General features: G+C 36.9%; 1 protein-coding gene across 23 annotated transcripts in view; it reads left to right on the top strand.

Moving 5' to 3' along the window:
• Positions 1-14,800, top strand: part of CASK (calcium/calmodulin dependent serine protein kinase) — a 379,740-nt gene that overhangs the window by 341,047 nt on the left and 23,893 nt on the right. For all 23 annotated transcript variants that reach the window (XM_042242034.1, XM_060407439.1, XM_027963055.2 and 20 more), the window contains 2 exons: positions 490-686; positions 10,408-10,523. In XM_042242034.1, the coding sequence (XP_042097968.1) occupies positions 490-686; positions 10,408-10,523 (313 nt within the window). The remainder of the gene's footprint in view (positions 1-489; positions 687-10,407; positions 10,524-14,800) is intronic.

Below are 14,800 nucleotides of genomic sequence, written 5' to 3'. Positions count from 1 at the left end.
CCAGTTGTCATGAAGGCATTTTATAGCACGTTACCAACACTGAGTTCTTGCTAGTTTCGTATCGTGCTGCTTTAGGGTTAAAACCTTCCCTGAATGCTTGTGGTTATGGCTTAAAGCCTGCCACGTGATCATGACAACTTACCCATAATATCAATTACATATATGCAGATTTTCAAACGGTAAGCATATTTCACTATAATTTTAAGCCTATTCTGTTATAGTAAAAGCAGAAATTAAGTCTTTATTGAACAAATATCTTAAGTGTTCTATCCAAATAAAAAGAGCAGAGATTTGTAACTACACACATCAAAAATAGTACATTGTTCTAGTGGTAGCAGTTTTTTGTGTTGTATTTCCATGCATCATATTTGTGTTCACCATCTAATGTCCTGTTCGTATTGTAGTGTTAGTCCATGGTTATTCAGTTAGAGCTGACTGTTTTCTTTCATATCACCATGGCGTTTTTTCTTACCAACTCCTGTTTTATAGATCTATGTAAGAGCACAATTTGAATATGATCCAGCTAAGGATGACCTCATCCCCTGCAAAGAAGCTGGCATTCGATTCAGAGTTGGTGACATTATCCAGATTATTAGTAAGGACGATCACAATTGGTGGCAGGGTAAACTGGAAAACTCCAAAAATGGAACGGCAGGTCTCATTCCTTCTCCAGAACTTCAGGAATGGTATGTCTGTGTTGTGTTGTTTTGGTTTCTTATATAAATGAAGCCTGGCAAGCCATTTTTCACCTTTATATTTTGCTGTTTTATAGGGTAAAACCTGTTTAATATATTCTTTACTCTATTAGCCAAACGCAATTCAAATGAGTCTGCCGAGAATTCTCAGTTGTCAGCCCCAAGTGAGCTCCTATTTATAGAGTCAGGTCTTTGTTTCACACAGAAGGAGATGAAGGTCTAGAGAGAGGCTGAGTCGGGTCATAGTCACATCGTGATCTCTTAGCAGAGCCCTCTACGCCTGTATGCTGTTTCCAGCCTTATAGAATTGCTTTTTTTTTAATGTACCCTCTCTTTGCCCCTCCACATGCCCTCACCAACCCCATTCCACTCCACCACCAGTGAAAAACTCAGATGCCAGGATTCACTGTCACTCCAGGTATTTAAAGTGTTTCACTATTAGAAAGGAGACAGAAGCTTCGTTCTTTACCCTGCCAGGTCTTTAAAAATGTGTGTCTGTTAGAAAGTTTAAGCTTTGAAAGCAGGTTAAAATCAGGCAGTTTTCAGACATGTTTTTAGCTGAGAGGAGTCAGGGATTACTGTAGATTTTGGTAAAATCTATTTCTGTTATTAATGTTATAATTTGCTGTTTTTTGAAAAATGCTGATAGTTTTACCTTTGTCTGTACTCTGGCAATATATATCAGAAATCTAGTGCCAAAGAGATATCTTCAAAAGAAAGAGATCTGCATGTCCAAAATACTTATTTGAACCTAACTAAAAGAGATTAAAGGCATCAAGTTCATAGACGCATAGTTTTTTTCACCCAGTTTTTTACTAATTAAACGGATTTTTCAGTTAATCTCTTTTGCTTGATCACTTCTTTCAGCTATTCCAGTGTTCCCAAAAATACTTTTAAATTTAGCACGTTGGAGCTAAGAACTTCAGATGCCATCATTTTATACTAGGAAACATAGGCCCACATAGCAGAAGTAGAAGCCTTCCCTCTGATGCCGTCTTTGAGTCTGATCTTCAAAAAACAATTTAAGCATTAGTGAGAGGAAGGTGATGTCTAAGTCCTTTTGCTAGTGATTTTATTATGTTAGCACTGATATTTACATTTTACAAAATGTGTTCTTGAATGTTGCCATATATGAATGAGTGTCTCTTGAAAATATTTATGTAGATTCTAGACCTCTTCTCCCTGGTCAGATCATTTGTATAAATTATGTCTCATCAATACCTATAACTCTTAAGTCCCCTGGGGGAAGCCTGAGAAATGACAGTGGAAAAGCAGATTTGCTTCCCATTTCCTATAATGGTAGACTAGATTGTCTGGACCAATCCTCCTGGTGGAAAAAAATGAAAAGTGCTGCAGAAAATATGTTTTTGAAAATTACCTTAAAAGCACTGAGTACCTGAAAAGATATTGGGGAACTCAGTGACCAGTTTTTATATGAAAGCTATTAATCAGAGCGGTAAAAATGAGAGTTCCAAATTGGTCCACTTTGCCATGAGGGCATTTCTATTACTAAGAACTCCTCTGCCAGAGGACCAAGGTTAAGACCCAGTAAGGCCTGTATAAGTAGTAGAATCAGTTAGGAGACCCATCCCACACTGTCAGGACTGCAAAAAGCTATACCCCTAGGTTAAGAGCAAACTAATAAGCATTCCCTTACTTCCCTTCCACACCAGGGGACTGTAGAGAAGGATGCCTTGTCAGTGAGCAGAGCAAAAGGAAAACAAAGTTCCCCTGAAAACATTGTGGCCACTGGTCTATCCCAAATGAATTTGCACCCAGGTACACATAGCCTGGGACAGCCAGGGAAAGTCCAGCTATGCACTTGGTGTGAGGTTTCTTGTTTACTAATACTTCCATATATCTGTTATAATCAGTAATATGCTTCTATGAAGACCTACAAGACCTTCTGGAACTCACACCAAAAAAAAAAAAAAAGATGTCCTTGTCATCATAGAGGAATGGAATACAAAAGTAGGAAGTCAAGAGAAACCTGGAGTAACAGGCAACTTTGGCCTTGGAGTGCAAAATGAAGCAGGGCAAAGGCTAACAGAGTTTTGCCAAAAGAATGCACTGGTCATAGCAAACACCCTCTTCCTATGACACGAGAGATGTCTCTACACATGGACATCACCAGATGGTCAATACAGAAATCAGATTGATTGATTATATTCTTTGCAGCCAAAGATGGAGAAGCTCTATACAGTTGGCAAAAACAAGACCGGGAGCTGACTATGGCTTAGATCATGAACTCCTTACTGCAAAATTCAGACTTAAATGGAAGAACATAGGGAAAACCACTAGGCTATTCAGGTATGACCTAAATCAAATCCCTTACAATTATACAGTGTAAGTGACAAATAGATTCAAGGGATTAGATCTGATAGAGTGCCTGAAGAACTATGGACAGAGGTTCGTAACATTGTACAGCAGGCGGTGATCAAAACCATCCCCAAGAAAAATGCAAAAAGGTTGTCTGAGGAGGCCTTACAGATAGTTGAGACAAGAAGAGAAGCAAAAGGCTAGGAGAAAATGAAAGATATACCCATTTGAACGCAAAGTTCCAAAGAATAGCAAGGAGAGATAAGAAAGCCTTCCTCAGTGATCAGTGCAAAGAAATAGAGGAAAACAATAGAATGGGAAAGACTAGAGATCTCTTCAAGAAAATTAGAGATACCAAGGGAACATTTCATGCAAAGATGGGCTCAATAAAGGACAGAAATGGTAAGGACCTAACAGAAGAAGAAGATATTAAGAAGAGGTGGCAAGAATACACAGCAGAACTGTACAAAAAAGATCTTCACGACCCAGATAATCATGATGGTGTGATCACTCGCCTAGAGCCAGACATCCTGGAATATGAATTCAAGTGGACCTTAGGAAGCATCACTACAAACAAAGCTAGTGGAGGTGATGGAATTCCAGCTGAGTTATTTCAAATCCTAAAAGATGATGCTTTTAAAGTGCCGCACTCAATATGCCAGCACATTTGGAAAACTCAGCAGTGGCCACAGAACTGGAAAAGGTCCATTTTCATTCCAGACCCAAAGAATGCCCAAATTACCACACAATTGGACTCATTTCACATGCTAGCAAGGTAATGCTCAAAATCCTTCAAGCTACGCTTCAACAGTATGTGAACCGAAAACTTCCAGATGTACAAGCTGGATTTAGAAAAGGCAGAGGAACCAGAGATCAAATTGCCAACATCCATTGGATTATAGAAAAAGCAAGAGAATTCCAGAAAAACATCGACTTCTGCTTTACTGACTATCCTAAAGCCTTTGACTGTGTAGATCACAACAAGCTGGAAAATGGGAATACCAGACCACCTTACCTGCCTCCTGAGAGATCTATATGTAGGTCAGGAACCAACAGTTAGAACTGGACATGGAACAACAGACTGGTTCCAATTCAGGAAAGGGAGTACATCAAGGTGGTATATTGTCACCCTGGCTATTTAACTTATATGCAGAGTACATCATGTTAAATACTGGGCTGGATGAAGCACAAACTGGGATTAAGATTGCTGGGAGAAATATCAATAACTTCAGATATGCAGATGACACCACCCTTATGACAGAAAGCAAAGAAGAACTAAAGAGCCTCTTGATGAAGGTGAAAGAGGAGAGTAAAAAAGCTAGCTTAAAACTCAACATTAAAAAATGAAGATCATGGCATCCAATCCCATCACTTCATGGCAAATAGATGGGGAAACAATGGAAACAGTGAGAGAGTTTATTTTCTTGCGCTCCCAAAATCACTGTGGATGGTGACTGCAGCCTTGAAAATTAAGACGCTTGCTCCTTAGAAGAAAAGCAATGACAAACCTAGACAGCATATTAAAAAGCAGAGACATTACTTTGCCTATAAAGGTCCATATAGACAAAGCTATGGTTTTTCCAGTAGTCATGTATGGATGTGTGAGCTGGACAATAAAAAAGGCTGAGCACAAAAGAATTGATGCCTTTGAACTGTGGTGCTGGAGAATACTCCTGAGAGTCCCTTGGACAGCAAGGAGATCAAACCAGTCAATCCTAAAGAAAATCAACCCTGAATATTCATTGGAAGGACTGATGCTGAAGCTCCAATACTTTGGCCACCTGATGTAGAGCCAACTCATTGGAAAAGACCCTGATGCTGGGAAGGATTGAAGGCAGAAGGAGACGGGGACGACAGAGGATGAGATGGTTGGATAGCATCACCGACTCAATGGACATGAGTTTGAGCCAACTCCAGGAGATAGTGAAGGACAGGGAAGCCTGGCATGCTGCAGTCCATGGGGTCGCAAAGAGTCAGACATAAATGAGTGACTGAACAACAATGCTTAAAAACTATCTTCAGAGTATGTGGGGAGGGATGAATGGCATAACAGATTTTAAATAGAACCTAAAGGAATTTCCAAGGACAAAAAAATGCACTAACAAAAACTTAGTGGCCACATACCTATTACAATTTTTTTAATTAAATTTCTAAACATTTTTTAATGTTTTCATCAACAGGTCAATGGATAAACAAATTATGGCATATCCATACAATAGGATGCAATTAAAGGAATTATTGGTAACACACAACAATATGAGTGAAACTCAAAACCACTAGGCTGGGTTTCCAGGCAAAACAGAGAACATACTATATAATTCCCTTATATAAAACTCTAGAAAATCAAAACTAACCTTGAGTTCCTGGGGATCTGTAGGAGGAAGGAGGAATTACAGAAGGGCATAAGAAAAGTCCTGGGATGATGAAAATATTTGTTATTTGGATTATGGTGATGGTTTCATGGGATGTATAATATTTCAAAACTGAAGTTTTATACTTTATATATTATGTTCAGTTTACTGTAGAAAAACTGAGCTCAGTAAAGTTGCAGAGACTATAGAGGGAGAAAGAAAGTCTAACTAGAATAATGAGGAAGAGGCCCACTGGGCAGTATGTTCCTTGAGATGTTGAGTAGGACTTTGGAGGTACAAGAAGAGATTCCCAGCTGAGGGGAAAAAGAATTCCTTGTTGAAAAAGTGAATTGGTCTCTAGAATGTCATATGGTAGACATGTAATGCTAATGAGAAAGATTTGAAACAATACTATCAGCCAAGCCCAGAAGCTTTGTTTAGATGTATTGCTAGCAAATCAAATTTTTCACATTCTCCAGATGAGAAATCGTTTTTTTTGAACCCGAATACCTTCCCTTCTTTATCCGTGGTATATTTCATCTTGCTTGACAAGGCCCGTCAGTCTAATCCTTGGATATGATTTGAGTCCCTGAATGTGTCATCCCTTCCCTTGCCTACTAGATCCTCATCCAAGTCAGCAATAAATGTTAAACATGTGTTTGAAATTTCCTCCATGTTGACCTAAATTCTAACAGTTTTCTTGCACTTACAGAGCTAAAAGAAATAACATTCATTTCCTGAGTGCCTGGTAAAAATCAGTTTCATTCCTCTCTTGTTACACCACATATGACCACACCACAAATTTTTACTGGGAACTTTTTTTAAGCTTAAAATCATTTCCTGTAAGATACTCTGTACACTATAACATAAGCTTCACAAGGTCAGGATTTTTTTTTATTTTGGTCTCTTAACCTTTCAAAAATGCCTGAGTTCTGTTTAGGTTTCCAAAGAGCGTATGCCTCACAGAAGCTGTAGTTATGACTAACAGCACATATTGGCTTGTACTGGAAGAATTCCCAAAGGTTTCATCAGCCTCCTCTGTATGCCACTTAGGTAATATATGGAGATTGACGTTGGTACTGTTGCTGAGAGACAGTTCACGTTATTTCCCAATAAATCTCTTTCTCCTAACCAAAAATAAATATAAATAAAGCCCTCAATGAGCAAGAGAAAGAATGAGACATGGAGGAAAGACTCTTCAAGAAAGTAGAAGAGAACGCTTCCTGACTCATTTCATGTCCCCAGTGTTACCCTGATACCAAAATTCAATAAATTTTAAATATGTTAAATACCCATATCCCTCATGAATACAGATGCAAAATATTAACAAACTGAATCTAGCAATATACCAAAAAAATAATACATCTTAATCCAGTAGAGTTTGTACTGGGAATGCACAGCTGGTTCAACATTTGAAAACCGATCCACCATATTAACAGATTAAAGAAGAAAAATCCACAAAGTCATCATCATTAGATGCAGGAAAAGCATTTGTTAAAATCCAAAATCCATTCATAATTAAAACTCTCGCAGACTGTGAAATTGAAGGGAACTTCCTTAACCTGATTGAGAGCATCTACAATACACCTATAGCAAACAGAATTGGAAAGAAAAAAAAAAAGTACAGGTGATAGGATTCTGTGTAGAAATTCAAAGAAATCTATTTATATATATATATATAAACAATTATGATTAATATGAGAGTTTAGCAAGATGGCTGATATAAAAATCAGTGTACAAAATCAATTATATTTCTATTTATCAGTAAAAAAATAGAAAGTAATTTTTAAAAATACCCTGTATAACACCATAATACTATAAAGTACTCTTGCAAAAGAAAAATAAAGCTCAAGTTTGATTAGACCTCTATATCTAATTAGTTGTTTGCATCGCTTCTCGGCCTTTTGGCTAAGATCGAGTGTAATTAGTTGTTAGCGAGAAATACAAAAGACAGAGGGACTTACTAAAGACACCACAGGGGTGAAATTAGAAACTATAGGACAGACAACCAGTTTCTGCAACAAATAAGTTGCAAGTAGAAAAGGGTGAGGGGGAAGAAGGGGAAACCTATAGGTTTAAAGGGAATTTAAGAATATTTAAGGAGGAAATAATACAAAGTTGGATTTTTTTTTTTTTCAAAATAATCTTAGGGTACATGCTCAATCACTGAGTCATGTCCAACTCTTTGTGACCCCATGGACTATAGCCCACCAAGCTCCTCTGTCCATGAGATTTTCCAGGCAAGAATCCTGGAGTGTGTTGTCATTTGCTTCTCCAGGGGATCTTCCCAACCCAGGGATGAAACCAGTGTCTCCTGCGTTGTCAGGCGGATTATTTACCACTGCACCACCTGGGAAGCCTAATTTTAGGGTGGGTAGGTTGTAAATAACACAAAATAACCTGTGAGTTAATAAATGTTGAAACTGAGTTGTAGGTATTTGAGGTTCATTACACAGTAGTATTGTATATGTTTGAATTTTAAAACCATTTATAAAATCTTTTTAAATCAATAACCTAGGAACAAATCTAGTAAAGTTATTCAAGACATTTAGAGGATAAATTATAAAACTTATTGAGACATTAAAGAAGACCTAAATAAAAGAAGACATACTATATTTAGGGACTAGAAGACTTAATATTGCAAAGATATCTATTCCTCCCAAATTGATTAATTGGGAGGAATTCATTCCCAACCATTTTGAAATTGACAAGCTAATTTTAAAATTTTCATGGAAATGCACAGAACTGGAAATAGTCAAGATGCTCTTCTAGAAGAATAGAGAGAGAGGACTTGCCTCAATGATACCAAGACTTACTATAAAGCTTTGGTAGTTAAGATAATAAGGTATAGGCTTAGAGATGCTCAAATAGGCCAACTGAAGAGACCCCCTAAACACTCTCAGACATAGTCACTAGTGAGGAATGAAGACTTTTCCATAAGTTATGCTGGGATGATTGGGTATCCATTGAGGGGGGTCAGGAAATGAGAGAAATTGACCCCTAACTTCATACCATATACAAAAACCAGCCCTGGTGTATTAAAAACCAAAACATGAAAGACAAAATTATAAACTCTTGAGAAGGTAATACTGGAGAATATCTTTAGGGACAAGGAAGCATTTCCTTAAAAAGATATCAAAAATATTTCCCATAAATGAAAATATTGCTAGATTTGACTAAAAACTAATAAGTTGTCTTTATCAAATACTATAAAAAGATTAGAAAGGCAAGCCACAGAGTGGAAGAAGATACCTGCATCATATATAACTAACAAAAGTATAATATTCAGGCCATATAAAGACTTCCTACAAATCAATGAGGAAACGACAACTGGCTAAGAAAGTAGTCTTTGAACAGGCACTTTACCAAAGAAGAAATCCAGTAGCCAATAAGCGTATGAAAAGGTGCTTGATCTCATTAATGATCAGTGAAATACAAAAACAGTGTTATTTCACTGCTTATCCACCATGAGGGATAAAATTACAGACTGATAACACCAAGTAATGACATGGGAGTGGAGCAATAGGAACTCTACACTGCTAGTGGGAGAATAACAAGGCAGTACAACTTCCTTAGAAAACAACTCATTATTTCAATGGCATTCTATGGCATTCTGATAGTGCTTTTGAACTCCCCTTATATGTGGTTCACTCAGGGACCCCCACATTGGCCCACAAGCAAAGTCATTAAGTAAGCAAAACCTTCTGTGGCAATATCCTGAAAGATAAGTACTTGCTTAGACTGAACCTAAGAGAGCAACTTATTAACAACATTTATGCATATGTTACCAATGTTGAATGCTGTAATCAAGTAGAACAAAATTATGATCTTTCTGAATGTAATCCTAACTGAATTCAATCATAGTTTTTTTCCCTACCTAGAATCTCCATGTTGTAATAGTAGTACCATTTATTAGGCACCTACTGTGCCTGCTACTGTGATAGAGATATTATTTACATTTTTTGTTAAAGTTGTTTCCAACAGTCATCCAACAGATAGAAAGATTAACTGAATTAATATATGTAAATCTCCTAGAAAAACTCCTAACACGAAATTGATAAAAGCTAATAATTGAGAGAGCCAGGATTCAAATCAGACTTGTCTCAACTCAAAATCCCACACTCATTGCACTGTATTTCATGACTATATGTTTACTTCTCTTCTGTGTCATCAGTTACATGTAAATGTCCAAGTGACAACGTTATTTTGTTAGAAACCTGCGTTTTTTAAACATTTCTAGGATTCTAGATTAAGGAACTTACCAAAACAATGTACCACCTAAGAGCATGGGCTCTGGTGCCAAACTGTCCTCATTCTCCCACTTATTTAGCTGTTTGATTGGGACAAATTAGGGGCTTCCCAGGTGGTGCAGTGGTAAAGAATCTGCCTGACAATGCAGGAGACGCAAGAGATGTGGGTTCAATCCTTTGGGTCAGGAAGATCCCCTAGAGTAGGAAAATGGCAACCCAGTCCAGTATTCTTGCCTGGAGAATCCCACGAACAGAGGAGCCTGGTAGGCTACAGCCCATGGGGTTGCAAAGAGTTGGACACAACTGAGCACACACACAGGACAAATTAATTAACCTCTCGGTCCTTTGATCCCCTCATCTGTAAAACAGACATAATTTCACATGTTGCTAGAAAGAGTAAATGAATTAATATATGTAAATTTTCCAGAAAAGTACCTAACACTAAATTGATAAAGGCTGATAATTGAGAGAGCCAGGATTCAAATCAGACTTGTCTCAACTCAAAATCCCACACTCATTGCACTGTATTTCATGACTATTATGTTTACTTCTCATCTGTGTCATCAGTTACATGTATATGTTCAAGTGATAGAATGTTATTTTGTTAGAAACCTGCATTTTTAAAAAAACATTTCTAGGAAATTTTCAAGGAACAAACCTTTACTGAATAATTGGAAGCATTTCTGAGGAGTTTCTTCATGCAATTCATTCTTCAAATGACTGGTTTTTCTCTCTTATCAGCATAAAACTATACATTTGTGAGTTTTTTTTCCCCCTTTCTTTGTGTGCTAGGCGAGTCGCTTGCATTGCCATGGAGAAGACCAAACAGGAGCAGCAGGCCAGCTGCACTTGGTTTGGCAAGAAAAAGAAGCAGTACAAAGATAAATATTTGGCAAAGCACAATGCAGGTAGGGAAAAGTACGACTTATTAAGATGGGTTAAACATCTCTCAAAGACTAAAGTAGATGTCACACCTCAATTCCGTCTTCAGAGTTCTCTATCCAAAAATGTCACCACATGAGATCTTTCATCAGCTTACAAAACTTTTAAGAAACCCCTCCCTTCAATTATTATGTTGCTTATATTTGCCAAATATTTTACAGAGCTCTACTTTATAGGAAGAAAATGCTATTTGGAAACAGAACTCTCTGGAACTCAGAGAACCCAGTACATAAAGTCCTACCCTGAGAAATGAGGGATGGGGGCTCCTGGATTCTTGCCTCTTGCTGAGATTGGTTTTGAGCAAATACCCTCACCCCTGGCTCCTCTCTGGCCCTAAGATAAAGCCCTCTGACACATTCCTAAGGGTAAATGTGCACTCTTAACAGAGCTGTGATTGATTTGAAAGAGCACAAATGGCGTTAGTTCCTGTCACTAGTCTTCTTCCTTCGCGGGACTTCCTAGCTCCTAAAAGACCAAGAACGTTATCTTGGCCTGCCCTTCATGGTATATTTGTCTGTTTTGAAGCTTGCATTCAACTTAAGTCAAAATAGTCACTCATTTGCTAAGAACTGACATGAATATAAAAAAGCCATGCTCTGTCAATGCAGTAAAATTCCCAGAAGACTCACAGGATGTAGCTTAAGTTAAAGAAACTGCATGATGGTATAGAGTGGGATTTACTTACTTTTAATACCTTCTTAATATGACTCCTTTTATAAGGAACTTTTTCTGAGGAATTGCAAGCCCCAACATGGGCATTAGGCTAGTTCCCAAGGTTTCAGAAATAACTCTAACATCAAATATATGGCAAAAGAAAAAAAATCAAGTGAATGCAATCATGCATACCCAATTTGATGGTATAATATTTCTGACAAATATGAAATGCTTTTCCCTCTGTAGAATGTTTTATTAGCATTTACCAGGAAAAAATATTTTGAAACTCTGAATGATTCATTTCTTGATCTGAGAGTAAAAGTAAACACTTTGAAGTACTGTTTAATGTGGAATGAATGTGAGTGACCACATGGCTTAATTTTAAATGGTTCAGTTAAATAAGGAATGTTTCCCATCATATTTTTATTCCAATAAAATGGATCATCTCTGATTAAGCACCACTATAGAAGACTGGTCTAATAATGGCATTTTTGTTTTATAAAGGGAAGAAATATTTAAAGTAGATTAGCTAAATATAAGTAGTTAAAACTAATTGTAAATGCTTGAGTAATACTATTTGAATAAATTCACTGTAGTATCAGCAGAATGTTGTTTAACACAAAATCTCAGTGGTTATTGCCAAGTCTCCATAATCACCTTGATTTCCATCAGCTTCTAACAGGTTCAAAAGGTCTATTGATATGACATATATATGTATCACCTTGTAATTTTTACATAGATGGCATTAAAATTAAACCTAGAAAAACAAATCCATCCTTAGCTTTTTGTACTGTACTGATAGAGGGCATGTAGACATGAGTATTCAGTTTGCCAGTACTCTTTAATTCAAGTCTGAGGAAAAATAAGAAGTCAGTTGAAAAACTAGAATCTCTAAATTCTGACAAAGAATCCATTGAACAGTTCACTTAAGAATTTTACCAGAGAACCAGTATCCCATCTGGTGGTCAGTCCACTTTTTCCATTCTTTGACCACCAGGGCACCACTGATCTTCCATTGTTCCCGTTCTCTCTGATTCGTCATAGGTGGGACTTGGTGAGCCTGCAAACACACCTGGAAGCTTAATAGCCAGCCGGGGCTAGGACCAGGAGTTAGCACACCCGAGTAACCATTCAACTCAAGCAAATCAAAATTGCCTCAAAATGAGGAAATTGGGTTTTAGTCACTCAAGGGTATCTTTGCCAGTTCTAAAGTTCAGTGGATCTCAGGTTATTTCATCACTGGGCCTGACAAATGGGTATCATTTAATGAAGCCAAGTACTCAGTCGCTGTCCCTTAGCTGAGGGTTTAGCTCTGGTAAATGTTGCCCATTATATTGAAGGCTTTATCACCCCTGATAGAGAAGGCAGGAACCTCATAGAGATGGAATAGAGATGCTTTTTCTCTGTCGTCTTTTAACACAACTCTCCTATCCAAAACCACGGATGTATCTAAGATCTTGTAAACTTAAAATTAAGAGGAGTAGCAAAGACCACCACCACTTTTTGTTACCTGTAGCATATTCCTAAGCAGTGGTCTTCCTCATCAAGTCCTTTCTGCCACTTCTCTTCAGCTTTCTTCCCCATCACAAACCAATTCTTGCCTTTTGTTAATCATAAAGACCAGAAGAACCATTTGCTTATTACCTTGACTTTATAAGAGACAAAACTTTCAGGAAGGAAAGTCAAGTATTTTATCAGCTGTTCTGCTTTTAGCTATGATGAAAGTTTACCCTAATACATGGTGTTGTTGACATAAAGAATTGCTCTAAAAGAGAGAAACGCATACTGTTGACCTCCAATGGGAAAGCAAATGCTTTGAGTACTTGGAAATATCATATTTTTAAATAGCAAGAACTAGACAAATGGGTTCATAGGCCACAAATCAAACTATATTCCTGAAAAGAGTTTTCTGTTTTATTCAAGAGTTGATTGTAAAATACAGTAAGGGATCTTCCTATAGTCCTCAGTAAAGTAAAATAAGGGCCATTGGGATTAACATATACACACTACTACATATAAAACAGGTAACCGACAAGGACCTACTGTATAGCACAGGGAACTTAATATTTTGTAATAACCTATAAGGGGAAAGAATCTAAAAAAGAATATATATATATATGTATATATATAAACTGAATCACTTTGCTACAGCCTGAAACTAAAACATTGTTAGTCAGCTATACTTCAATTAAAAAAAGAAATGCAACTGATTTTTATACATTGAAAAATAATTTTTAAAAAATAAGGGCCATATTTTTTTTCCTTTCTTTGAGAATTCTGCAACTATTGATAGCAGGATCCAAACCTCATCATTATATTCTGAAGTTGTTTATATTTGTAGTAAAAATGAAAGACGAGAACTTTATTTAAAGACCTAGAACTGATGAAAATGATAAAATACTAGAATTAATTATTTCCATTTCTGTTACCTGGAAATTCCACATGTCTAGTTAAAGCATAATTCTATTCAAACTGTTGCCTACTTCTCACTTTATATAGTGGGAGTCTATCAGCTGAATGTGACCCATAAACAAATATTGTTTTTTCCATACACACCTAGTGTTTAAAATAATCATCTGAAAATCAAATATTTCACATAAAATCTGGGTTTCTACTTTTCCTTGAAGGAACGGAGTGTGGTAACATGGGGCCCACTTCCTCCCTTAGCAACTCTAGGCTGTTGAGGTCCCTCTTGGATGGACACTTATTCTATAGGATCCATTGTCTCCATGGCTCCATGCTTGCATGTGACCCATTCACTCAAACAAATTAGCTGCCTGGCCACTGCAGGCATTTGTGTGTGCACTCAGCCCCAGTGTTACCTGTGTGAAATTTCTCACCGAAGTGGAGGTTTAGTATTTGAAGATACTATGTGGCTTTTCCTACTGAGACAAGGAATAAATGTTAATTTTTTTTTTTTTTTATGGAGAAAGATTCTACTGGCGAATAGTTACCAAAATACTTACAGGTGTCTTGAATATTGAATAGCTTACAGAGAAGTCAGGACAATGTACCAGACTATATTTCTGAAGCCTTGGGAATAGATTTGATTATGTTTGAGTTTTACAGCAAATACATTTTCTGTAACACATAAAAAAATTTTTGTCACAAATTTGACACAAAAAGCATTGTCGTGCTTCTAGAAGAACTATACTCTTTGAGGCATTGAGATTCCTCAGCCCTAGGACTTCCAAAATCAGTGCTAGATCAAGTTATTAATACAAACTTTTTTCTTAAAGCCTTCATTAATTCATTTTTTTAATGGTAAAGCCCAGAGCAGTGGTATTTAAATATCCTGAGAAACCCCATTTATATATACAAATATGAACAAATCTATAGAGGATTTCTACAATACCATTCATAGGTGTGTTTAAATTATGCTTAGTACCACAAATTAGTACTGTTGAATTTAAAAAGCTATTACTTTTGTTTTCTTTAATACCGAGAACTCTAAAGACAACTGAAAGTGGCCCTGTTGACAGTTTTTTTTAATAGTAAAAGTAATAGGTACACGTGATTAGAAAAGACACAAAATGAAAAGCAAAAGACTTCCACACCTACACTCCCTGAAAAAGGTTTCTTGTAATGA

The sequence above is a fragment of the Ovis aries genome, chromosome X (genome assembly GCF_016772045.2).
Source record: "Ovis aries strain OAR_USU_Benz2616 breed Rambouillet chromosome X, ARS-UI_Ramb_v3.0, whole genome shotgun sequence".
NCBI lineage: Eukaryota > Metazoa > Chordata > Mammalia > Artiodactyla > Bovidae > Ovis > Ovis aries.
The sequence above is the reverse complement of the archived record's forward strand: the minus strand, read 5'-3'. Positions and strand labels throughout refer to the sequence as shown.